Genomic DNA, 24,057 nt, shown 5'->3' with positions numbered 1-24,057 from the left:
TTATTTAATGTTGTAGCTTCCACAGCTTTCTGGGGCAGCAAATTCCACAAACCTACAACCCTCTGAGTGAAGAAGTTTCTCCTCATCTCAGTTTTGAAAGAGCAGCCCCTTATTTTAAGATTATGCCCCCTAGTTCTAGTTTCACCCATCATTGGGAACATCCTCACCGCATCCACCCGATCAAGCCCCTTCACAATCTTATATGTTTCAATAAGATCGCCTCTCATTCTTCTGAACTCCAATGAGTAGAGTCCCAATCTACTCAACCTCTCCTCATATGTCCACCCCCTCATCCCCGGGATTAACCGAGTGAACCTTCTTTGTACTGACTCGAGAGCAAGTATGTCTTTTCTTAAGTATGGACACCAAAACTGTATGCAGTATTCCAGGTGCGGTCTCACCAATACCTTGTACAACTGAAGCAATACCTCCCTGTTTTTATATTCTATCCCCCTAGCAATAAAAGCCAACATTCCATTGGCCTTCTTGATCATTTGCTGCATCTGCATACTAACTTTGAGTTTCGTGCACCAGGACCCCCAGATCCCTTTGTACTTCAGTACTTTCCAGTTTCTTGCCATTAAGATAATAACTTGTTCTATGATCTTTCCTGCCAAAGTGCATCACCTCACGCTTTCCAGTATTGTATTCCATCTGCCAAATCTCTGCCCACTTACTTAGCCTGTCTATGTCACTTTGAAGGTTTTTTATGTCCTCCTCACTCACTACTTTCCCTCCCATCTTTGTATCATCTGCAAACTTTGATATGTTACACTCGGTCCCCTCCTCCAAATTGTTAATATAGATTGTAAAGAGTTGGGGACCCAGCACTGACCCCTGCGGAACACCACTAGTTACTGATTGCCAGTCTGAGAATGAACCATTTATCCCAACTCTCTGCTTTCTGTTAGATAGCCAATCCTCCACCCACGCCAGAATATTACCCCCAATCCCGTGATTTTTTATCTTGAGCAATAATCTTTGGTGTGGCACCTTGTCAAATGCCTTTTGGAAGTCCAAATACACTACGTCCACTGGTTCCCCTTTATCCACCCTGTATGTTACTTCCTCAAAGAACTCAAGCAAATTTGTCAAACATGACTTCCCCTTCATGAAACCATGCTGAGTTTGTCCTATTAAATTATGTTTATTCAAATGTCCCATTACTGTCTCCTTAATAATGGAATCTAACATTTTACCAACCACAGATGTTAGGCTAACAGGTCTATAGTTTCCAGCCTTCTGCCTACTACCCTTTTTAAATAAGGGTGTTACATTAGCAGTTTTCCAATCTGCCGGGACCTTTGCTGAGTCCAGGGAGTTTTGGAAAATTATTACCAATGCATCCACAATCCCTACCGTCACTTCCCTCAAGACCCTAGGATGTAAGCCATCAGGTCCAGGGGATTTATCCGCCTTTGAGTTCCATTATTTTACCAAGTACCACTTCTTTAGCGATTTTAATCGTATTTAACTCCTCCCCCCCCCCCCTAGAGCCCCCTGTTTGTCCAGTGTTGGGATATTCTTAGTGTCCTCTACCGTAAAGACTGATACAAAATATTTGTTCAGCGTTTTTGCCATTTCCATGTTTCCCACCATTAATTTCCCGGTCTCATCCTCTAAGGGACCAACATTTACTTTAGCCACCCTTTTTCTTTTTATATAACTATAGAAACTTTTGCTATCTGTTTTTATATTTTTTGCTAATTTACTTTCATAATCTATCTTCCCTTTCTTAATCTTTTAGTTATTTTTTGCTGTCTTTTAAAGACTTCCCAATCTTCTATCCTCCCACTAGATTTGGCTACTATCCTTAATTACTTTACTTAGCCACGGATGGCTATCTTTTGTTTTACACCCTTTTTTCCTCAGTGGAATATATATTTTTTGGAAGTTGTAAAATAACTCCTTAAATGTACACCACTGATCTCATGTACCGTCTTACCCTTTAATCTATTTTCCCAGTCCACTCTAATCAATTCCGCTCTCATACCTTCATAATCTCATTTATTCAAGCTCAGCACGCTTGTTTGAGATCCAATCTTCTCACCCTCTAATTGAATATGGAATTCAACCATGTTATGGTCACTCATTCCAAGGGGTTCCTTTACTAGGACATTTTTCATTAATCCTGTCTCATTACACAGGACCAAATCTAAGGTTGCTTGCCCCCTGGTCAGTTTAGTTACATACTGCTCAAGAAACCCATCCCTAATACACTCAATGAACTCATCCTCAAAGCTGCCCTGCCCAATTTGATTTGTCCAGTTAATATGATAGTTAAAATCCCCCATAATTATAGCTGTTCCCTCATTACAAGCCTCAACTATTTCCTGATTAATACTCCGTCCAACAGAGTTGCAACTGTTCGGATGCCTATAGACTACGCCCACTAGTGCTTTTTCCCCTTATCTCCACCCAAACTGTTTCACTATCCTGCTCCTTTGACCCAATATCATTTCTCTGTATTATAGTGATTCCTTCCTCTATCTTCTCCATCCCATCACCAAGTTCATTGCATTATCAGGACCTAATTCCTGGCTTGTCCCAGATTTTGAATTAGAAGTGCTATGAGGTGGGATACAGAAGTAAAGTAGTATTTTGTCAGATGCACAGAATAGTCAGCACAAATAAGTAAGACTGCAAGGGTGCACGTAGAATAGATCAAAAAGAAAGAAGTTTAATTTATACGGTGCCATTCACAGGATGTCCCAGAGCATTTCACAGCTGGTTATTTATTTTCAAGTGCAGTCTCTCTTGTTTTGTAGGCAAATTCAGGAACCAATTTGCATACAGCAAGGTACAACAATGGCAACGAGATGAATGACCAGTTATTGGCCCGGAATTTGCGGTCAGTAGTGAAGCGACTGCACTCACCGCTGACCTCGAAGATAGCTGCCCACAAAGATCTAGCAATCAATGGTGTGAATTTCAGGTCTCCCGACGTTAGTTTGAATCTGGCGCCAAATTAAGTGAATCTCCAGTGTTTAGCAACAGTAACGTCATCAAGCAGGCTAAGCAGCCAATCACATTGAAAAATTCTCAGATGGCAAACCAGGAAGTAAAATGCACAAATTATAATTTACTCTTTATAAATTTTACAGAGAGCAAAATAAAGATTGGGACATACACATAGGATTAAGGTAGAAGCTGAACTATCATAAACAAACTTAAAAAAATATATATTTAAAAAACCATGTTATTATATTAATGGAAAAATTTGACTCCACAAATATAAAATTAGTTTTTCAGGGCCAGAATGGTGGTTCAGCAGTCAGTATGCCGTTAAAAACCCAGTTACATATCTTTCAACAAGGCGTAAGTTTTTTGGGGGGGGGGGCGGATGGGTGGAGGAGTTTAACAGCGATATTTCAGCAGAATAGGGGAAGTTTTGTTTGTAATTTCAACTGATTGCTGGCTCCAGGGAATTCCTCAGTGCAACCTGTGGATGAGCAGGGAATGACATACAACAACTTCTGGATTTACGCGTTTATCTTTGCATGTACATGCTGTCACTTTCAGAGGTGTATTGACACTGAACGCTGACAGTTTTGCCTTCATTACCACTGCAAAATCTGGGGCAATATGTTTTAGTGGTGTTGGTTGAGGGGTGAATGTTGGCCAGATTACTGCGAAAACTATCTTCCAAAAAGTGGTAAAGGATTTTATTCATTCACCTGAATGAGTATATGGCGTCTTGGTTTAACATCTCATTTGAAGTATGACACCTCTGACCATGTAGCACTCCTGCCGTACTTCCATACTGCACTAAAGCTAAAGCATCAGCCTAGATTATGTGCATAAGTCCCTGGAGTGAGACTTTTGACTTTGAGGTGAAACTACTACCACAGTTTTAAAGAGCCACTTTCATGGAATTAGACAGTGTTTCTTAATATTTGGAATGTGTGTCTGGTTTGTTAACTTTCAGTCTACCTGTTGAGCATCTGACAATTTTGGAGGTGTCGGTTTTGGGAATGTTCCTTTCTGGTATGAGAAAAGCATGTTTTCCTTGAATATTCTACATTGTAAAAGTATGATCCTTCTCCTTTCTATTCTAAAGACATTACTCTAAAAATTGTCTGTTAATGTTTAAGATATATTTGACTTGAGGCAGACTGGCTCTGTTTTGTTTCAAAAAACAGAATTATGCAGTATTCTTGGATTGGTGTAACCTGAAATACAGTTTGCAGTGCCAGTGTATGCACAATTAAGTTCAACAGCTGAAATACTTACATGCAAGGGTGAAACCTCCTTTCAATTTATTTTTTAAATTTAAGGATATGCTTAACATCAGGAAATAAACTTTTGAAAAACACTTGTAGTCATACCAGGCAGAGTTTATGCAAGTAGACTGCATATGTGGACTTGTATTCAATTGGTATGCTCAAGCTGTGACCAAAGTATGTAGGGCAGCGATCAAGTAATACCATGATCCAGTAATATAGACCTCACTGTGGTCTGGCAATAGTTGAGCTTGTTGAACCTGTTTGTCAATTAAACTTGTGATGCAGGAGCCCAGTGCTAATCAGCAGTGATTATTGAGTTCTTGCATACATGCATATTTTAACGTATGATTTTACACACATTCAAATGATAGAAAGAGTCAGAGAAAACTGAAAAAAACGGATCAAGGATAAAGAAAATAGAAAGAAGCCCGGCGGTCTGGTGGTGAAGCAGGCTGGTATACGACACATTGTCTTGTCACTGAGTGCTGGGATTCATGATTCTGCCACAATTGAGCACAAAGTAATACTGATTTTGATGGTTAGGTGATTAATTACACAAGAAGGGCAGGAAGTAAAAGTGGAGTTACTGCTCTCTTCACTACCTTTGTTTGATGGCTGGCATCAGGCTACATACCCACCTTTTTTGGGGAGTGGCAAGAATGATCACAGCTGTGAACAGAGTAAATGCTATGATTCAGTGTAAATGGTCAAATCTTTCAACTAGAGTAGTATTTGCAAGCCTATATAATGTATGCAGGATAAATGAAGAAGAAGAATTGGGTGGATTTAATCATTGCTTGAAGCAATCGCAATTGCACATATTAGGTATGAGTCATACCATAATTCATCTTTGAGTAGATAATTGATAAATAATTACATGGAAATATGTTAAAATTTAGTTTAACTTTAGGTGCACACTTGTAGCTGGCCCCAGTGACATAATTGAACTGTTATTTCTGCCTCTCCCACAGTCCATTCTAAATTATAATATCCCTCTATATATGGTAGTAGAGATGACATTTTATAGTATGAACTACAATATCCAATGAAAGGGAATTGAATTATTTTGAAGAAATTTCCTCACTACACTAGAATTTTTGGCTGCCAATATTTGCCTTTCATAAAATGGATCTACTATGTTCAAATATCAGCAAATAGTAAGTATGGCCTGATTCTTGCACCTTTGCTGATGTGCAATCTTTACACTAACCGTCACATGGATTTTTTTGTGTAAAATTTATATTTGTGGAAGTCTTGTGGCAATTTATATTTTAGAAGATATGGAAAAACTTTGTGACCAGCATCCAGTGAAAATCTAGTGGATGTTTTGTAACTTTGGTGTTTTGAGATTTGAAAGACAACTTGTATTGTATAATCCAGAATTCTCCTTGCATTGCCTTACCTTCTCATAGATGTCTGTATTTCTGGACAGGCTCCGCTTCATGATGTAGGCTCATAATATGACCTATTGATCAGGTTAGTAGCAAACTGTACTGCTGTTGCCGACTAGAGGAGATCAATAGTGCCAGAGCATTCAAGAGGTGAACTGCAAATTAATATTTGTTTTAGAAATTAAATGAATAAGAGTGAAGGAAAAATAAAGCGAACAAAGCAATTAAGATGGAAGAATTATAGAACAGGGAAAATAACACCAAAATGATGAATAAAATAAAAAGAGATGAAATTTTAGTAATACTCCTGCACTTGAAAAGTAAGCAGTTTAACATCTCCTGTTGGCTTAACATAAAAGTAAACCCATAAGCTTCTGAAATTTCTTTGGATTCTTCATTGGATAGGACTCTTCATTAGAAAGTCTCTCAAAAATGTTGAAGTGGGGAGATGGGGTATAGTCTTTGGTCAGATACTTCACATATCATGTACATTGTGCTGCTGTAGCTGAGACATGAATCATTGATGACTTGCTTTGTGAAGAGAGAACTCTGCAAGCACTGCTGCAGGGTCAGTACCAGGAAGGTGTTCTTTGGTCTGTATATTTTGGAGTGCGGGTACTGCTGTAAGGACATGTTATGCTTTCTGTGATGCCGAATAAGTCTGGATTTCATCTTTTGTTCCTCCTCTTCATCCAAAAAGCACAGACAGACAGGTATTCTGAATGAAAATTGCATAATGCCCTCTCTGGGTGAGGGGGCAGAAATGGAAGCCCCATATCAGAAGGCAGTAAGGTCATCATTGAAGTAGTGGACAGTAATGGAAAAAACAAAAATGGCAAAACGGTTGTAAAATAATTATTTAATAGGATTTTCAAAATTACTTGCTGTGATCTTTAAAAAGTGCTTCTGCCTTGTCAGTAATGTCTAGTACAGCTGGATGTCTGTTTTAAATATTTTGCCAGATTTTGCTGAAAAAATAATGGCATACGAACGACGCTAATATTATTAATGCATAACTCGGCTAGCCACTTGCAGCGAGGAAGAGATACCCTGTCAGTTGCGAATCTGCACAAGTTGCTGGCCGATTTACACATCAATAACGGCATGTGTCATTTGTATTCCACTATTTTTTCAATAGCAGTTAGCTTCGTGAAAATGGGATCCCCGTAATTTGCATGAAGTTGTTGTATTTGCACATTAATTGACCATTAAACTCGTTGCAGAAAGGTAAGTCTTGTAATAAGTACTGTATTAACAAAGTGATAATTTGTTAATGACTGCCAATCAACCTCTCTTGCCAGTTGTAAATTGCTTTTGGAGATTTTAAAATTTCAGTTTAAAATTTTCCTTTTTTTCCTTTTCCTTGGTCTCTCTGCCTTTCTCTTAATCCAATCTTACTTTCCCTCTTTCGCTTTCTGTATCTGATTTGACATTGAATTCACACACTTTAATTCACCCTCCTTCTCAGGCTGTTTATTTCTCAATCCTTTAGTTCATTGGTTAAGGAGATGCACTGTTTGTCCCGTTGTTCACTGAGGTCCCAGATGCCCTGTTGCCCTCGCTGCACCGTTATCAGCTCGTACTTCCAGCAAATTGTCGGGCAAAAATGTAACATTTTAAAACCTAAGCATGCACGAATAAGTCTGACTAACGGCGCCCCGCTCCAGCAAAATCTGCCCCATTATTTGAATCCTCTGGAAATTAGGTGGTAATGACAGAAAATGAGCTGTACAACCTTGCTGCATCATTACTACCTCATTTAAATACATCCGTCTGATGCTGTTCAGGCTAAACTGACATCGGCTTTCCTTCTGCTGGAAAATATTAGAGTGGTAAAAATAGGCAGTGAACCAGAGTAACGGGTCACACCAGTTTTCCACTGCTGCCTGCCCCACTACCACTGAAAGTCATCAGTAAACGAGAGGAATAACTTGCCTCCCAGTGTTGTGTTGAGAGTCTGTTTAGATAGCTGTCCAGTATTTGTAACATTCCAGGATTTCTCATCAGCTAAAAGAAATCTCGCTGAGACAACTACTAAAAGTTCACCTGGAGTTCTCACAGGAGATTAATTTTGTAGGTGGTCTTCTGTTACAAGGTGTTTTTCTACAGTTTCTGCCTCCTCAGTTGACCCTTGTATCAGGCACTTCTCTTGGGGTGCCTATCTCTTGTATCAATGGGCTCAAAGCCAGTGGACGCCTCAGGAATCCTCCTGGAATATAAACTGCTTTGAACTGAAGACAATATATTTAGCTTAACAGTATTTTCAGCACCTGGTGCAGGGCAAGTCTGTGCACCTCTTGAAGATTAGCGTCCACAAACATTTTCACCTTTTTACAGAGTATCAATAAGATGAGGAAAAAAGCAGAAACCGTGGTCAAATTTGCTGTATCACATACTCCAAATGCTAAAAGAAGCAAGAACAGATCCAGACAACACAAAAATAGTCTGATATGTAACAAGCAAGGCGGGACCCACTTTTGCCTTGATCCGAATGCAATGCACAGATTGCTTTGATCATGAAGTGATGGTCTCAGCTCAACACAAGTGCTAATGCCCTTAGTCAACAAATGACCCACCACAAGTAAAAAGAAAATAAATCTGCAAATGTTGGAAATGTGAAACAAATTCAGAAAATTCTGTAAATAGTAGGCCAATCTATAAAGAGAGTTTAATGTTTCAGATATTACTCTTTCATCAGAAGTGAAAACAAAGATGTGGGAGCATTTTAGTAGGGTGAGGAGAGAACTAAGAGATACTTTAATCTGAGAGGAAGTTAATGTGTTTTCAGGGTATTCAAACCTGGTGAGTGAGAGCCAGGCTCTGGATCTGCTCTTGTTTCTTTTAGCATTTGGAGTATGTGATACAGCAAATTTGACCCAAGGTTTCTGCCTTTTTCCTCGCCTTATTGACGCTCTGTAAAAAGGTGACAATGTTTGTGGACACTAAACTTCAAATGTAACCCAGCTGAATAGATGTATTCTAGTAAGAAGTGTCTAATTTTGTTCAAATGTGAAATGGAATAGATTTTAAATTGTGAGAGGTAGCACGATGCATCAGATTGATTGTTTGCTTGATTTTGGTGGGGGGTGCATTTTAGTTTAAGTGGACACAGTTCTTTGAAGAGAAAATGTAAAAGTTTCCATGTTAGACTTTTAATAGTTGTGCTGTATGTGCCTGAAATCATGCTACATAGATAATTGTCCAGGGGATGAAGTAAAATACTTATGATCCTTGGCTTCTGTTGAAAGCCTTCTGTTCCATAGGGATTTCAATATTTGCTTTCCTTCCCTTTTTTCCATGCTAACTAAAAACACATGCATGGGAAAAATGACTTCATTGTAACAAGAAGAATAAGTATAAATATTTAATGTAAATAACAGCAGATTGAGACATTTGCAGCAGGATATTTTAGAACTATAAATGAGAAATTGCTTCAATACTTCTGATTGCTTTACTGTGATGTATTGTGTATTTAGAGTAAGACTCCATTTTATAAGATTGTCTCATCCATAGTATAATGCATATTTTACTAGATTGTCTCAATAAAAATAATGTTCCTTTTATAAAACGCCCCTTCAATATTTATGTATGACTCTTGAAAGTGTGAACTGCATGTTATTTACTTCAATAGTAATAGGTGCAGTATTTATCCATGCTTTTATAGTAGTGTTGCCAGCCCTCCAGGATTGCCCTGAATCTCCAGGAATTGAGATTAATCATCTAGGCACTGCTGCAAGAAACCCGGCAGAAACATCATAGGGCCATTAAAAAAAATAATTGTGTGTATTTTTCATTTTCTTTGATCACTCTGTTGATTAATTATAGAAAGATTGAAGATTTTTAAAAAAGTCTCTTTTACTGGGTTGAGTAGTTGGAGGCAGGAGGTTGTGTAATGAAAGCTCCAGGAATACGTCTGACAACTCTATTTTATAGAGAAATCTAGAAATGCATCAATAAAGGTATAAAGTGATTATGCATCAAAGGCGGGAAAATGAAGCTGAGGTACAGATCAGCCATGATCTAATTGAATGGCGGAACAGGCTCGAGGGGCTACTCCTGTTCCTATGTTATACTGTGTTCTAAGTATTGGTTGAAATCAAATGTACAGTTTAAACACACTCGGTGCACTTTTTTCACACTACACATACATAATGAAATGTCTTTAGTAGAAATATATGGAACTTATTTATAGAGCACTAGCTGGGGGAGCCCGGCTTTGCCAGGGCTGTTTTGGGCCGGGCGGTTTAAATCGAGTCCCAGGCTTTGGGGCATCTCTGTGTCCCTCTGTGAATCTGCTGCCGGGCAACATTTCTACCTTTTAATACCTTGAAAGATGAAAGTGAAAGTACTTATAAAACGTTTTTGGTAAATCTTATGTTATTTTTAAAAGAGATACTAACTTTTTCGAAGCTGGATTAGCAGATTTTGAGCTGGAAGTAAATGGGGTTTTTAGCTTGAGGCAATGGCTGCCAGATCCCTGAGATGAAAACGATTAGTCCCGCCCACAGACGCAGCGATTGGCCAACCATCAGGCGACTGAACTGTAGGATTGGTCAATCGTGCCGGCACAGGATTGGTCGACCTTGACGTCAGTCAATCAATGCTACTTAGCAGATGAGTTTAATTTTGAAGGTTTTTTGCATAACTCGCGAACAACTTTTGTCCGGCCGAAACGTAAATACGCTTAGGACGGTTCTGGAATCGTCCGCTTTCTTTCGACGTAACGCACGTGTAGGTACGCTCTATAACTTTCGAGTTAATTCAAGACAGACAGACAGAAGTAGCCTTTTTATATATATATACTAGCTGAAGTGCCCGGCGGTGCCGAGGCTTTTTCGAGGGCATGTTGTTGTTGGAAGAGAGAGAGTGGAAACAAATCAGACCCAAATAACTACCGCGGCATCTGTGTCAACAGTTGTCTAGGGAAGTTATTCTGCAGTATTCTAAATAGTAGATTACTGGATTTTCTTAACAAACATAATATCCTTAGAAAAAATCAAATAGGCTTTCTTCCAAAACACCGCACCACCGACCATATCTATACCCTTCACACTCTCATTGAAAAACGTACACCAAACAAAAAATGGGAAAATATTCGCTTGTTTCATTGACTTCAAGAAAGCCTTTGACCCTATCTGGCACGAAGGGCTCTATTATAAACTTCTTCAGTGTGGAATAGGGGGCAAAGTCTATGACCTTATTAAATCGATGTATCTGAAAAATAAATGCGGTGTCAAAATTGGAGACAAACGCACCGGTTTCTTCACCCAGAGAAGAGGCGTCGGGCAGGGCTGCAATTTGAGCCCGACCCTGTTCAACATATACATAAATGAATTAGCAGACATGCTGGAGAAAAGCGAGTCACCGGGTCTCTGTCTCCTGGATGGAGAAGTGAAATCCCTGTTCTATGCGGACGACCTGGTTCTGCTGTCTCCCACAGAACAGGGATTACAGCAACAACTAGACCACCTCGACAAATACTGCCAAAATTGGGCCCTAACAGTAAATCTAAAGAAAACCAACATCATGATTTTTCAAAAAAGGCCCAGGTGTCAGGAAAACAAATACCTGTTTACTCTCAGTGATACCATCATAGGACACACTATGAGCTACACTTACCTTGGTCTAACCATTACAGCATCAGGGAGCTTCAGCATAGCAGTGAATGCACTAAAAGAAAAAGCCCGAAGAGCCCTATATGCAATAAAAAGAAAATTCTACAACATCCAAATCCCAATCAAAATCTGGCTCAAAATATTTGACAGCATAATCCTGCCCATTGCGCTGTACGGTAGTGAAGTATGGGGCCCGCTCAATCACCATAGCTACACTAAATGGGAAAAACACACAATAGAAGCCCTACATGCAGAATTTTGCCGAAGCATTCTTCGTACCCAAAGGAAAACACCAACAAATGCATGCAGAGCCGAACTAGGCAGATACCCACTGATAATAAACATCCACAAACGAGCACTAAACTTCCTCAATTACCTCAAATCTAGCTCCCCAGACACCCTTCATTTTAAAGCCTTCCAGACCCAAGAGCTAAACCCAGAAAAGAGTCCCCTGAGTCAGCTGCTACTGAAACTAAGTACTCCTACTCAGCCGGACCCTGACCAGTCCCAGACCAACACTGCCGTCCAAACACCAATCCGAGTGAACCAAATCATTAAACAATGCAAAGAAACCTACCTGGAACATTGGAACAATGTAACCAAAAGCCAAAGCAGATTAGAATGTTACCGGGCCCTAAAAAGAGAATATAAACTGGCAGACTATCTCTCGACCATCAGAGACACAAAACAGAGACAGACCCTCACCAGGTACAGACTAAGCGACCACCAACTGGCAATTGAAAAAGGAAGATACAAGAAATCCTGGCAGCCTAGAGAGAATAGAATATGTGATCAATGTCTGGCCGACGAGGTTGAGACAGAGATGCATTTCCTCCTAAAATGCGAAAAATTCAACACAAGAAGAAACATATTATTTGACAAGCTCAGCCAAACAACCCCAGATTTCAAAGAATTGGATGACCTGTCAAAATTAAGATTAGTCCTGGGAGAAGGAGACAGACCATACCTTGGTGCCAAATATGTAACAACATGTCACAACCTGAGGACTGTTTAAAATTAATACTGAATGTACCCAACGATGTTCAACGACTGTTTAAATTAATATTGTTTAAACTAATATTGTATTGTTTGACACCTACAGAATGTTGGAAAACTGTACTTTTTGTTATGTAAGCTTTGGCAATATGGTTCCCTGTAAACTTTCATGCCAATAAAGCATTTGAATTGAATTGAATTGAATTGAATTGAGAGAGCGACTGGGGGGAAGAGAGAGCGCGACGGGGGGGAAGAGAGAGAGCGACGGGGAGAGAGGGGGGGAGGGAGAGGGAGGGAGGGGGGAGAGAGAGGGGGGAGGGAGGGGGGAGAGAGAGAGGGGGGAGGGAGGGGGGAGAGAGAGAGGGGGGAGGGAGGGGGGAGAGAGAGAGGGGGGAGGGAGGGGGGGAGAGAGAGGGAGGGAGGGGGGGAGGGAGCGGGAGGAGGAGGGGGGAGGGAGGGGGGGAGAGAGGAGGGGGGAGGGAGGGGGGGAGAGAGGAGGGAGGGAGGGGGGTGAGAGAGGAGGGAGGGAGGGGGGTGAGAGAGGAGGGGGGAGGGAGGGAGAGAGGAGGGGGGAAGGAGGGGGGAGAGAGGAGGGGGGAGAGAGGAGGAGGAGAGAGAGGGAGGGGGGGAGGGGAGGGCCCCCCGAGGTGAAGACCGCCGATTGCGCGCGCAGCAGGAACTGAGACGCGGCGTCTCTCTCTGGCTCGGCCGGCGGGCCCGGTTGCCAGGGTAACCGTGACGCTGACCAAGCCCCGCCCCCCGGCTGAGCCAGAGAGAGAGACGCTGCGTCTCAGCTGCTCCTGCTGCGCGCGCGGCCCCCCCCCAGGCGAAGACCGCCGATTGCGGCTGTGCGAGACGGCCGGCGGGGCCGGTTGCCAGGGTAACGCTGGACGCTCAGCAAGCCCCGCCCCCCGGCCGAGCCAGAGAGAGACGCCGCGTCTCAGCTCCTGCTGCGCGCGCACCCTAGCGGCGCTGGGCTGAGGCTCGGCCCTCCAGCCTTCGAGTGGGGCCGGGAGGTGCCTAGCTCGGGCGTGGGTGCAGAGGAGACGCCGAGGCTTCTAGGCCTACCTGGAAAAACGGGGAAAGGTACGAAAATTAATGAGATTAGATAAGTTAATTACTTTCTAAATCATTTTTTTTAAAAACAGTATGTGTTTTAAAAGCAACGTTTTTTTTTAAGACGCAGAAAGCGGGAAAAAGAAAGGAAAAGTTTGGAATCAAGATGGCGGCGACTCACCTCGGTTCAGATCGATAAGGCCCGGCCACACACGCACCGATTGGCCCGGCGGCACACGCCAGCAACCCGGCATACGATTGGTCGAGCTTGAGGTCACTCTGTCGCTAATGAGCGGATAATGAGATGCTAATGAGCGGAATGTTGAAGATTTTCGGATACCGTGGGCGCGATTTTAGCCCGGCCGAAACGTAAATGCGCTTAAAACCGTCTCGGAAGCGTAAGCTTTCTTTGGAGGTAACGCGCGCGTAGGTACGCCCTGTAACTTTCGAGCGCATAGCCCGACACGCACAGGCGATGACAGACAGAATGACAGACAGACAGATGTACCGATTTATATATATAGATAAGATATATATATATATATATATATATATATAGATAGATAGATGAGCATTGTTGACAATTTAAAAATCTAACTACCTATAAAAATCTGCATGGTTGAATGCACTTCCTGTTTGTCATGATATGCTTCCAGTGTCAGATTTTAATATCACACTACTTGTTTTGTTTTGCTCATACGGTTAGCAAATTTAGCACCACAAAATGAAGTTAAAATAGTCCGGGCTTCCCATGGCAATTCCCGAATGGGAAGTTTGGTACCTTTCCCACCCTCATTTGCCACCTTGGTGTTAAAATCAACACTATACTTGCCTCGTACAGACGAAACTTGCCAAAAAAACGTTGGTACTTGTCTAGTCCAGTCTGAGTACCCTTAGAAGATCAGCCGTGAATTATTGAATGGCAGAGCAGGCTCGAAGGGCCGAATGGCCTACTCCTGCTCCTATTACTTATGTTCTTATCTTCTTTTAATGGTGTGGCAAGTCTTAATTAGTACAAAACAACCTCTCTGGCACTGAAAATTAACTTTTACAAGTGTGGCGTCTCATTCTTCAGCTTTTAATTATTGTTGGCGATTTTAAAAAAAAAGTGTAATTAACTTTTTTTTCCAACCTTTCTCTTTCTGCCTCTGATCTCTCTCTCAATCCAATCTTTCTTTCCCTCTCTTTATTTCACTTTCTGTACCTGATTTGACATTGAATTCAATATTATAACGTGCACTTCCTGGTTCATAGTCTGTGCTGCTCAGTAACGATTCTTCAACCTGATTGGTTAAGGAGATACACAGTTGCTTGTCCTGCTCACACAGGTCCAAGATACCTTGGGGAGGGCGCTATGCTTTTTGGATAGTTGGCTGACGGGAACTTGCCATGCAAAAATTTGTTCTGTGCTGAGAGCAAAATCTAGCCCATTTATTCCTCCTCAAAGGTGGAAATAATAGACAACCTGTGCTAAAACTGGAAAGTAAAACTAGATCCGAGAAATCGCAGAGCATCCTGCCTCTCTTTGACGCCCTTAGTGTTGTTCAATTGAAATTGCTGACTATACTCACACAATACAGGTAAATGTATTTCATGTCAATTATCAAACATCTACCACCATTTAGTAACCAAGGAAGTAAAGCACCCACAGCAACAAAAATTACTTACACACTGCTTTTCGTCTTGCCATTTTACCAGTATATGTACAAATCTTTTTAAAGTACATCTGCATACTGACGTAAGAAAACTACTAAGCACTTGATTTGAGTATAAAACAAGGCTTTAATCAACTGTTTCACAACCATGAGATTCTAGTTACATCACTAGTTCCTGGTTACAAAAACATCCTGGGCAAGCTGGGCCAACGCCCGAGTATTTATACTCCTTGGACTCCAGCTGGCCGCCCAGTGTTCTTTCATGAGTCATTTCTTCATGAATGTTAAGATTCATGACACATACGCTATGTGAATATAAGTATATTGTATAGAGAAACCTCCTAGCAACAGAAAATAACAGAGGCAGAATGCATGCAGCCTCCTAATTCACCTTGGCAGTCACAGTTGTAAAAAGAAAGGCAAAGCTAGGGATGTGACTGCAGCCTGGAAGTAATTGAATGCTGACCTCAATCAGTGTTTACTTAACAGCAGTTGGACTTTGTGACCTTGAAGGGACAAAACATCACTTTTGCAGCAGAATAATACATTCTGAATTACATGTTACAAGATTCCAGTCCTTATAAAACATCAGTTGACTTGCGATGAACAATGTTTGCGGAGATTGACTAGTTTTATTTTTTTTAAAGTCATGGGTCATGGGCGTCATTATTTACTTGCTATTTTTGAATTGTTTACTGTTAAGATTATCAACTTGTTTTCGTGTTACCTCCAGAAAATTAGGTTAAGTCTGATATTCATATATTTACTTTTCAGATCTCTCTGCAGCTGTTCAGCGGTTTTCACAGTCGCTGCAGGATTTTCAGTTTGAGTGCATTGGTGATGCAGAGACTGATGATGAAATTAACATTGGTAAGTCTTGAACAATGTTTTTAAAAACATAATTGTAGTTACTTGTTATTAAGGATTAATACTTCTGTATTTTCCTTTTGTATGTATTAACTAGTTTTATCCCCAAATTTTTCCTACTGTTCCCAACTTAAGAGATCACTGGTTACACATAGAAATATAGGAACACACAGGACCAGAAAAGATCATTTTGGTCAATTTGACTGGCCCCAAAGATGTTAACCTTCAACCAAAAGGCAGAAAAAAATTCCACTTTTCTTCCCTCCTTTCCTGAAGGTTTTGCTTCTTGCTGGGATACGATTCCACAAGTGCTGGCAGCCCTTGTCCAAGTGGCCATTCTTCTAAATAGTGAGTGGTCACAATGGCCCTGAAATTGGGATCGGGAGCTTGCCGCGCGTGCAAGCCCCCGATCTGCACTCACCCTGCGCGCCGACATCTGAAGCCCGGGCCTGCTTGCATTTCCTGTCACAGGCCCGGTTCAGATGTCGGCGCGATGTGCTTACCTGATCCAGCGGCGTAGTTAGTGCGATGTGCCGGCTGGGATCAGGTGAGCACTGTGCAGCCAATCAGGGGAGGGGAAACTCATTCATGAGTTTGATAGTAAAGACTGTCAAACTCATAAAAAGTATGGGCTGCCAAAACACTACTTAAACTTTAAATAAAATTTTAAAAAACATCCCACTGATTATATTAACTATAAATAAGCTTTAAAAAATGTTTTACACAATTAATCAATTTTTTGAAATAAATAAATTTTTAAAAGATAGGGTCTAAAACTAAACTTACCTTACTGTAAATTCTTTAAAAATAATAAACCTGTGGAAAAAAAATTTCTACATTGTACTAAAAGTCCACTTACCTGTAAAACTAAGTACTTATGTCTGGTTTTTCCACGCATAAAAACCGGAGGCCTTTACACTCGGGCAACTCTGGGGGGAAAAAAAAAAGGAACTTCACTGCGCACGCGCTGCCTGTGCAGTCGCACGCATTCTGCCTCTTAACCCCTTGGGTCAGAGGACAGGAAATGCCGGTTTTCAGCGCATGCGCTGTGCATACTGAAAACCAGCAATTCCTCCGGTCACACGCGTGAGTACCCTGTCCGTACTCATGCGTTGTGACAGGAATTACTGGGCCTATATTTATTGAACTGTGTAAGGCAGCATAGCTGAGCCTGACCCTGTCCTTATGCAATGTCCATGCATGTGTACTTTGCAACAGGGGTCACTGGCTGGCAGTCAGGAGCAGGAACCCTAGCTGATTCTTGATTTGTACTCCTTCCTTCGACCAAACCAAATGGAAACTGAAGCAAATTGGAGCACTGCAGCTGAGATCAATTGCATTAACACGGACCATGAAATTAATTGAATATCATCTGGTTTCTGTGGCTTAACATTGTGCTCGGAAAGGAAGGAGGATATCTCCAAGACATTCTGTCTCCTTTTCTCCCTCAGACTCTGCACCGAGTAAACCAGTGCTGCCAGAGTGAGGACATCTTCTTCCCCATGTGCCCTCCTCTCACTGCTGGATCACCAGGGATTCACCTGTGAGTCAAGCCACATATTCCACCCCCTAATTCTGCAAAACCTCAGATACCCTATTGATAGTCTGTTAAATTCCAGGATTCCCATCTACCAAAATGCAGGATTGCCTGCATGCTATCAAAACCCAGGACTGGTCCCATGTGCAGTTAAATCTCATGATTCCCCTCCCCAGATACCTATCTCTTACCGGTGCATCTACTGTGGATACTCACCTTTGAAAATGCTAAGGAATAAGAATCATTTTATTTATATTATTATAGTATGCATCGGATTTTGCAGTGATAATGACGCTGAAACTGTCATCGTTTGCCGTCATTACCCATCTAAAACTGACTGTATCTTTAGGATTTAGCGCATGCACAGATCAGCGCAGAAATCCTTAAGTTGTGGTCAGTCATTCCCTGCTCCGCCACAGGCTGCACTGTGGAACTCCCCATAGCCAGCAATCGGTGAAATCAGCTGAACTGATGAAAACTTGAGCTTTTCCGCTCTAATATCGATGTTACGCACCCCATAAAAAGTTAAGCCTTGTTGGAATAGATGTAACTGGGGTTTTTACAGTGTATTGACTGCTGAACACTCGTTCTGGCCCTGAAAAACTAATTTGAAAATTGTGGAATGTCAAATTTTTCCATTATGATAAAAATTACTAGATTTTTAAAATAATAAATATATATATATTTTTTCAAAGTTTGATATTTCAGGTTCTACATTAACCCCATGTGTATGACCCAATCTTTATTTCACTCTAAAAATGTTAAAAAGTGAATTGATAATCAGTGCTTTTTATTTCCTGGTTTGCTATCTGAGAATTCTTCAGTGTGATTGGCTGCTTAGACAGCTTGATGACTGATGCGCTATCAATTACTCATAAAAGACTGAGAGTTAAGAGAGTAACTAAAGGCTTTTATTAACAAAAGAATGAAGGTCTGCCTCGAGTGGTCGACCGGTCTAGAATACAAAGGGCTGGGGAGCAGTCACCTTTATACTAGGACTTGTGGGAGGAGTCAGCCGAGGCATGTCCAGGCATGTACACAGTGGAATACAAACAGTGGTTTACCACAATGACATCACTGCTGCTCTATGCTTTTGAGAGCACTACAATCAAATTAAGGTAAAGAAAGCTAAAGTTTTATCTGTAGAGATTGAGAGATCTTTGTGAGCAGCTTTCTTTGAGGTCAGCGGCGATTGCCATCACTTCACCACTGACTGAAAATTCCGGGCCAATATATACAACTTACATTTATATAGTGGTTGTTGTATGAGGAGAGATTTAGTAGAATGGGCCTATATTCTCTGGAGTTTAGAAGAATGTGAAATGATCTCATTGAAATGTATAAGATTCTTAGAGGGCTTGTCAGGGTAAATGCTGAGAGGCTGTTTCCCCTGGCTGGAGAGTCTAGAACTAGGGATCATAGTCTCAGGATAAGGGGTCGGCCATTTATGACTGAGATGAGGAAAAATTTCTTCACTCAGAGGGTTGTGAATCTTTGGAATTTTGAACCCCAGAGGGCTGTGGACGCGCAGTCGTTTAGGATGTTCAAGAATGAGATCGATAGATTTTTGGACACGAAGTGTATCAAGGGATATGGGTATAGTGCGGGAAAGTGGAATTGAGGTAGAAGATCAGCCATGATCTTATTGAATGGTGGAGCAGGCTTGAGGGGCCGTATGGCCTACTACTCCTATTTCTTATGCTTTAATGTGGAAAAATGTCACAAGGTGCTTTACAAAGGTGTAAGGAAAAAAATGGATACTGAGACAAAAAAAGAGATGACCAAAAGCTTGGTCAGAGAGGTGTGTCTCAAAGGAGGAGAAGCAAGTGAAGAGGCGAGGTATTTAGGGAAGGAAATCCAGAGCATGGTGCCAGACAGCTGCAGGCACACCTGCAAAGGAGAGGTGGGATAGCCAAGAGGCCAGAATCATACGAATTAAGTGTTCAGGTGGGGGACCTTGTAGCATCGAAAGAAGTTACAGAAATGGAAGGGGATGAGGCAATGGAGGAACTTAAGCACAAGGACGAAAATTTTAAATTTGAACCGCTAGGTGACCAGGAATCAGTGTTAGCTGGCAAGGACAGGGAACTTGGGGATCGGGACTTGGCGTGGGATAAGATACGGACAGCAGATTTTTGGATAAATTGAGTTTCCTGTGGGTTGAAGGATGGGAGGCCATCTGGGAGAGCATCGGATACAGGCATGGATGAGAGTTTCAGCAGCAGATGGGCCGAGTTCCAAAGGCCACTCATTCAGCTTTCACCAAATAATAAACGGTGGAACTTGATTCCCAATGCATCAGTGAAAATTCCAGAATATCATGCAATAAAAGCAAAATTTGTTGATTCAATCACTATAAATCGATGGCCTTGATGTTACCTGACATAAGTGCTCTTAATGTTGTAATGCATTGATTCAAAATTGAAAAAAAAATCACCTGCCTGGGACTCACCCCACGGCTATAGCCTGCTTGAAACAGGCAGGAGTCATATTAAAATATTTAAATTGGAGTCCTATGCTGGTTGTAGGACCCCAATACCATATTTGTGCACTGATTATCGGAACATGCGTCGTGCATGCTCTGTCCATCAGTCCCAGGCATTCAGCAGTCTATGCTGCCATCCTTAAAGGGACCACTGGAAGCCACTCAAAAACTGCCCCAAAAGGTTTCTCGGTGCTTTATTTGTGGCACCAGGAAGAAGTGAATTCAGGCCCACTCAGTGCCCCCTTCCAGATTGTCTAAGCTCTGCCCATTTGGAACACTCCTTCTTCATACGTCATTCCTGCCATCCCAGGTATCAGTCTGGTGAATCTTTGCTGCACTCTCTCCATGGCAAGAACATCCTTCCTCAGATAAGGTGACCAAAATTGCACACAATACTCAAGGTGTGGTCTCACCAAGGCCCTGTACAACTGCAGCAAGACATCCTTGCTCCTGTACTCGAATCCTCTCTCTATGAAGGCCAACATACCATTTGCCTTCTTAACCGTCTGCTGCACCTGCATGCTTGCCTTCAGCGACTGGTGCACAAGGACACCCAGGTCTCATTGCACTTCCCCTTTTCCCAATCTATTGCCGTTCAGATAATAATCTGTCTTCCTGTTTTTGCCACCGAAGTGGATAACCTCGCATTTATCCACATTGGGCAGATGCATGGCAGATGCAGTATAATCACCCAACCTGTCCAAATCATACTGGAGTTTCTCGGCATCCTCCTCACAGCACACACGCCCACCCAGCTTTGTGTCGTCTGCAAACTTGGAGACGTTACATCTAGTTCCCTCGTCTAGATCATTAATATAGTGAATAGCTGGGGTCCTAGCACCGATCCCTGTGGTACCCCACTAGTCACTGCCTGCCACTCGGAAAAAGACCCGTTTATTCCAACTCTTTGCTTCCTGTCTGCCAACCAGTTCTCTATCCAAGTCAGTACCTTACCCCCAATCCCATGTGCTTTAACTTTGCATGCTAATCTCTTATGCGGGACCTTATCAAAAGCCTTCTGAAAGTTCAAATACACCACATCCACTGGTTCTCCCTTATCTATTCTACCAGTTACATCCTCAAAAAAATTCCAGTAGATTAATCAAGCATGATTTACCTTTTGTAAATCCATGTTGACTTTGTCCGACCCTGTCACTGTTTTCCAAGTACTCTGCTATTACGTCTTTTATAATAATGGACTCTAACATTTTCCCCACTACCGATGTCAGGCTTACCGGTCTGTAATTCCCCGTTTTCTCTCTACCACCTTTTTTGAACAGTGGGGTAACATTAGCTACCCGCCAATGCATGGGTACTGTTCCAGAGTCTATCGAATTTTGGAAGATGACCAGCAATTTATCTACTATTTCTAGGGCCACTTCCTTAAGTACCCTAGGATGTAGATTATCAGACCCTGGGGATTTATTGGCCTTCAATCCCATCAATTTCCCTAACACCATTTCCCTACAAATACTGATTTCGTTCAATTCCTCTTTCTCATTAGACCCTATGTTCCCCGACATCTCTGGGAGGTTATTTGTGTCCTCCTTTGTGAAAACTGATCCAAAGTATGTATTTAATTGGTCTGCCATTTCTTTGTTCCCCATTATAAATTCCCCTGATTCTGACTGCAAGGGACCTACGCTTGACTTCACCAGTCTTTTTCTCTTCACATATCTATAGAAGCTTTTACAGTCAGTTTTTATGTTCCCTGCAGGCTTACTCTCATACTCTATTTTCACCCTCTTAATTAATCCCTTTGTCCTCCTTTGCTGAATCCTAAACTGCTCCCAATCCTCAGGTTTGCTGCTTTTTCTGGCCAAGTTATATGTCCTCTCTTTGGATCTTATGCTATCCCTAATTTCCCTTGTTAGCCGTTTCCGCTTTGGGTGCAATTAGGAAAATGTGCCCAAAATGCACTTGAAGTTGTGCTGGTTAGGTTACAGTTCAAGTTTCCACTAAAATTCATTTGTATAATCTCAAATGTAAAATCTTCCATCAACAGCACAATCAGGCAGTGTAATAGAACATAATTGTTTCTTTTTTTCCCTTTCCATTAAGAAAATGTTCCTTGATGCATTTAAGAGTGATAACCTGGTGCAGTTTTATTAATTTTGGCGAAAATGGGTGTATCACCAAAAATAAGTGTTTTTAATAAGTGTCCAGTCCTCCACCTGTGAGTAACCTGATTTAAAATCACTGAAAATTACTTAAAAGAACTGTAATGAACCATTTAATAGTTTCATTGGGTTACACTAGTCAATTTCTTAGTAAATTAAAGATTTTTTGATTTGGAAAAAAACATGCCTACTAGTGCCTGTGTGCCTAAGAAAATTAATGTAATTTGAAGATCCTTCCCGACCCAGCGGAATCTCGCAATTTTGACCTGGGGCGTGGCCAGTTTTGTGGGCAGGGCCTGATCTGGGGAATTGAATCTTAAACCAGCATGAAAAGATTGCGGAAAACAAGACCGTAAGTGGTTTTGGCTGTAATTTTTGAATATTAAGGGAATCGAGATATGGGAATAGTGCAGGAAAGTGGAGATGAGGTAGAAGATCAGCCATGATCTCATCGAATGCCGGAGCAGGCTTGAAGGGCCAATGGCCGCCTACTGCTCCTATTTCTTATGTAATTCACTTACTTTTAAAATTCCCTGATCTTATGGGCTGGTACGGCCGATTCCGCCCGGATTGTGCTGATATTACTAGCGGAAACGAGCAGAAACTCTACCCCAATATATATTTTTATATTGCTATTGGTGTTTGGAAAAGAAAAGACCTGGATATTAAACTTTGGAGAAAGAGAAAAACAACTGTAGCCAGAGAAAATACTGAATTGAGTGAATGAAATTCATACAAAATTATCCCTTGATGTGAAGTGTTAGTAACCAGAGCCCATGTATATTTTTTATAAATGTGTAAAAAAAAATTAAGGTTTAAAAATAAATCATTCTCGAGATCTATTTAAAACCAGTTGATTTTCTGAGAAGAAATAATTTTAAAGCAGTGTAAGATACAATTAAACTGATGATAGACCAGGAAATACCAAAGCAAATACCAGAAACCAAGTCATAATTTACAGCTGTCATAACTGAAACATTATATTCCACATCATTCTATGCCCTCAACATCTGCCTGTTGCCTTGGAAGAAAGGCCCACCAAGAAAAACCTCACTTGAGGGGGAAAAAAACCAGGGGTGGGGGTGGGGTGATGGATGAAGACCATTATCTTGCGATAAAAATCTTTCCTGAAGCAAACTAGAGGAATTTGGTATAATTTGCAGTTGGTTGGGGAAGACAGCCAAGTGCATGCTGCTCTGAACCTGCTTACTGTTTGACCACCGAGAGAGTGCCCAACTTAACTGCTGTGATTCTTACCAGATTTAATAGAGAAAAAGCAGATCTTAAGAACAAAGAGATCTTCAACAGGATATGCTCAGTTGAACATTTCAGAAGTTTGATTAAGAGCTGGCATTCTCTAGCAAAGTTACTGATTGCTTGGAGAAACTCCTTGTCATCCATTCTATTATAGTTCTCGATGTTTGTTTTTAGCCTTGTCTGTTTACATGCAGTTTAGCATGCGTGCAGTTCTGTGTTGTAGCTTCATTGTCCACCACCATTCACAACTGAATGTGACAGAACTGCAGAGCTTTGAACTGATCCGTTGGCTGTCAAAAGCATGCTGCGGAGCATACAGTCCTGCGTTGTAGCTTCACCAGGTGGACACCTCATTTTCGGGTACGTTTGGTGCTGCTCCTGGTATGCTCTTCTACATTCGTCATTGAACCAGGGTTGGTCACCTGGCTTGATGGTGATGGTAATATGCTGGGCCATGAGGTTAGATTGTGGTGGAATACAATTCTGCTGCTGCTGTTGGTCCAGTTTTGAACTGCTAGATCTGTTCTTAATCTATTTCACTTAGCACGGTGGTAGTGCCACACGTCACGACAGAGGGTGTCCTCAATGTGAAGTCAGGACTTGGTCTCCACAAGGACTGTGTGGTGGTCACTCCTGCCATTACTTTCATGGACGGGCACATCTGCGACAGGTAATTTGATGAGGACGAGGTCAAGTAGGTTATTCTCTCGTGTTGACTCTCTCACCATCTGCTGCAAGCCCAGTCTAGCCATTATGTGCTTCAGGAATCGGCCAGCTCATTCAAGGATGGTATGACCAAGCTACTCTTTGTGATGGTCTTGTAGTCCCTCAGCCAGTGTATATTCTGTGCCC

General features: G+C 41.6%; 1 protein-coding gene across 1 annotated transcript in view; it reads left to right on the top strand.

Moving 5' to 3' along the window:
* arhgap42a (Rho GTPase activating protein 42a) overlaps nt 1–24,057 on the top strand; it is a 604,917-nt gene that overhangs the window by 145,616 nt on the left and 435,244 nt on the right. The window contains exon 2 of the mRNA XM_085998730.1: nt 15,714–15,809. Within this exon, the coding sequence (XP_085854856.1) occupies nt 15,714–15,809 (96 nt within the window). The remainder of the gene's footprint in view (nt 1–15,713; nt 15,810–24,057) is intronic.

This window comes from Somniosus microcephalus, chromosome 10 (assembly GCF_052327205.1).
Source record: "Somniosus microcephalus isolate GS21.2 chromosome 10, FLI_Smic_1.0, whole genome shotgun sequence".
Taxonomy (NCBI): Eukaryota; Metazoa; Chordata; class Chondrichthyes; order Squaliformes; family Somniosidae; genus Somniosus; species Somniosus microcephalus.
This window is presented reverse-complemented; position numbering and strand designations above follow the sequence as displayed.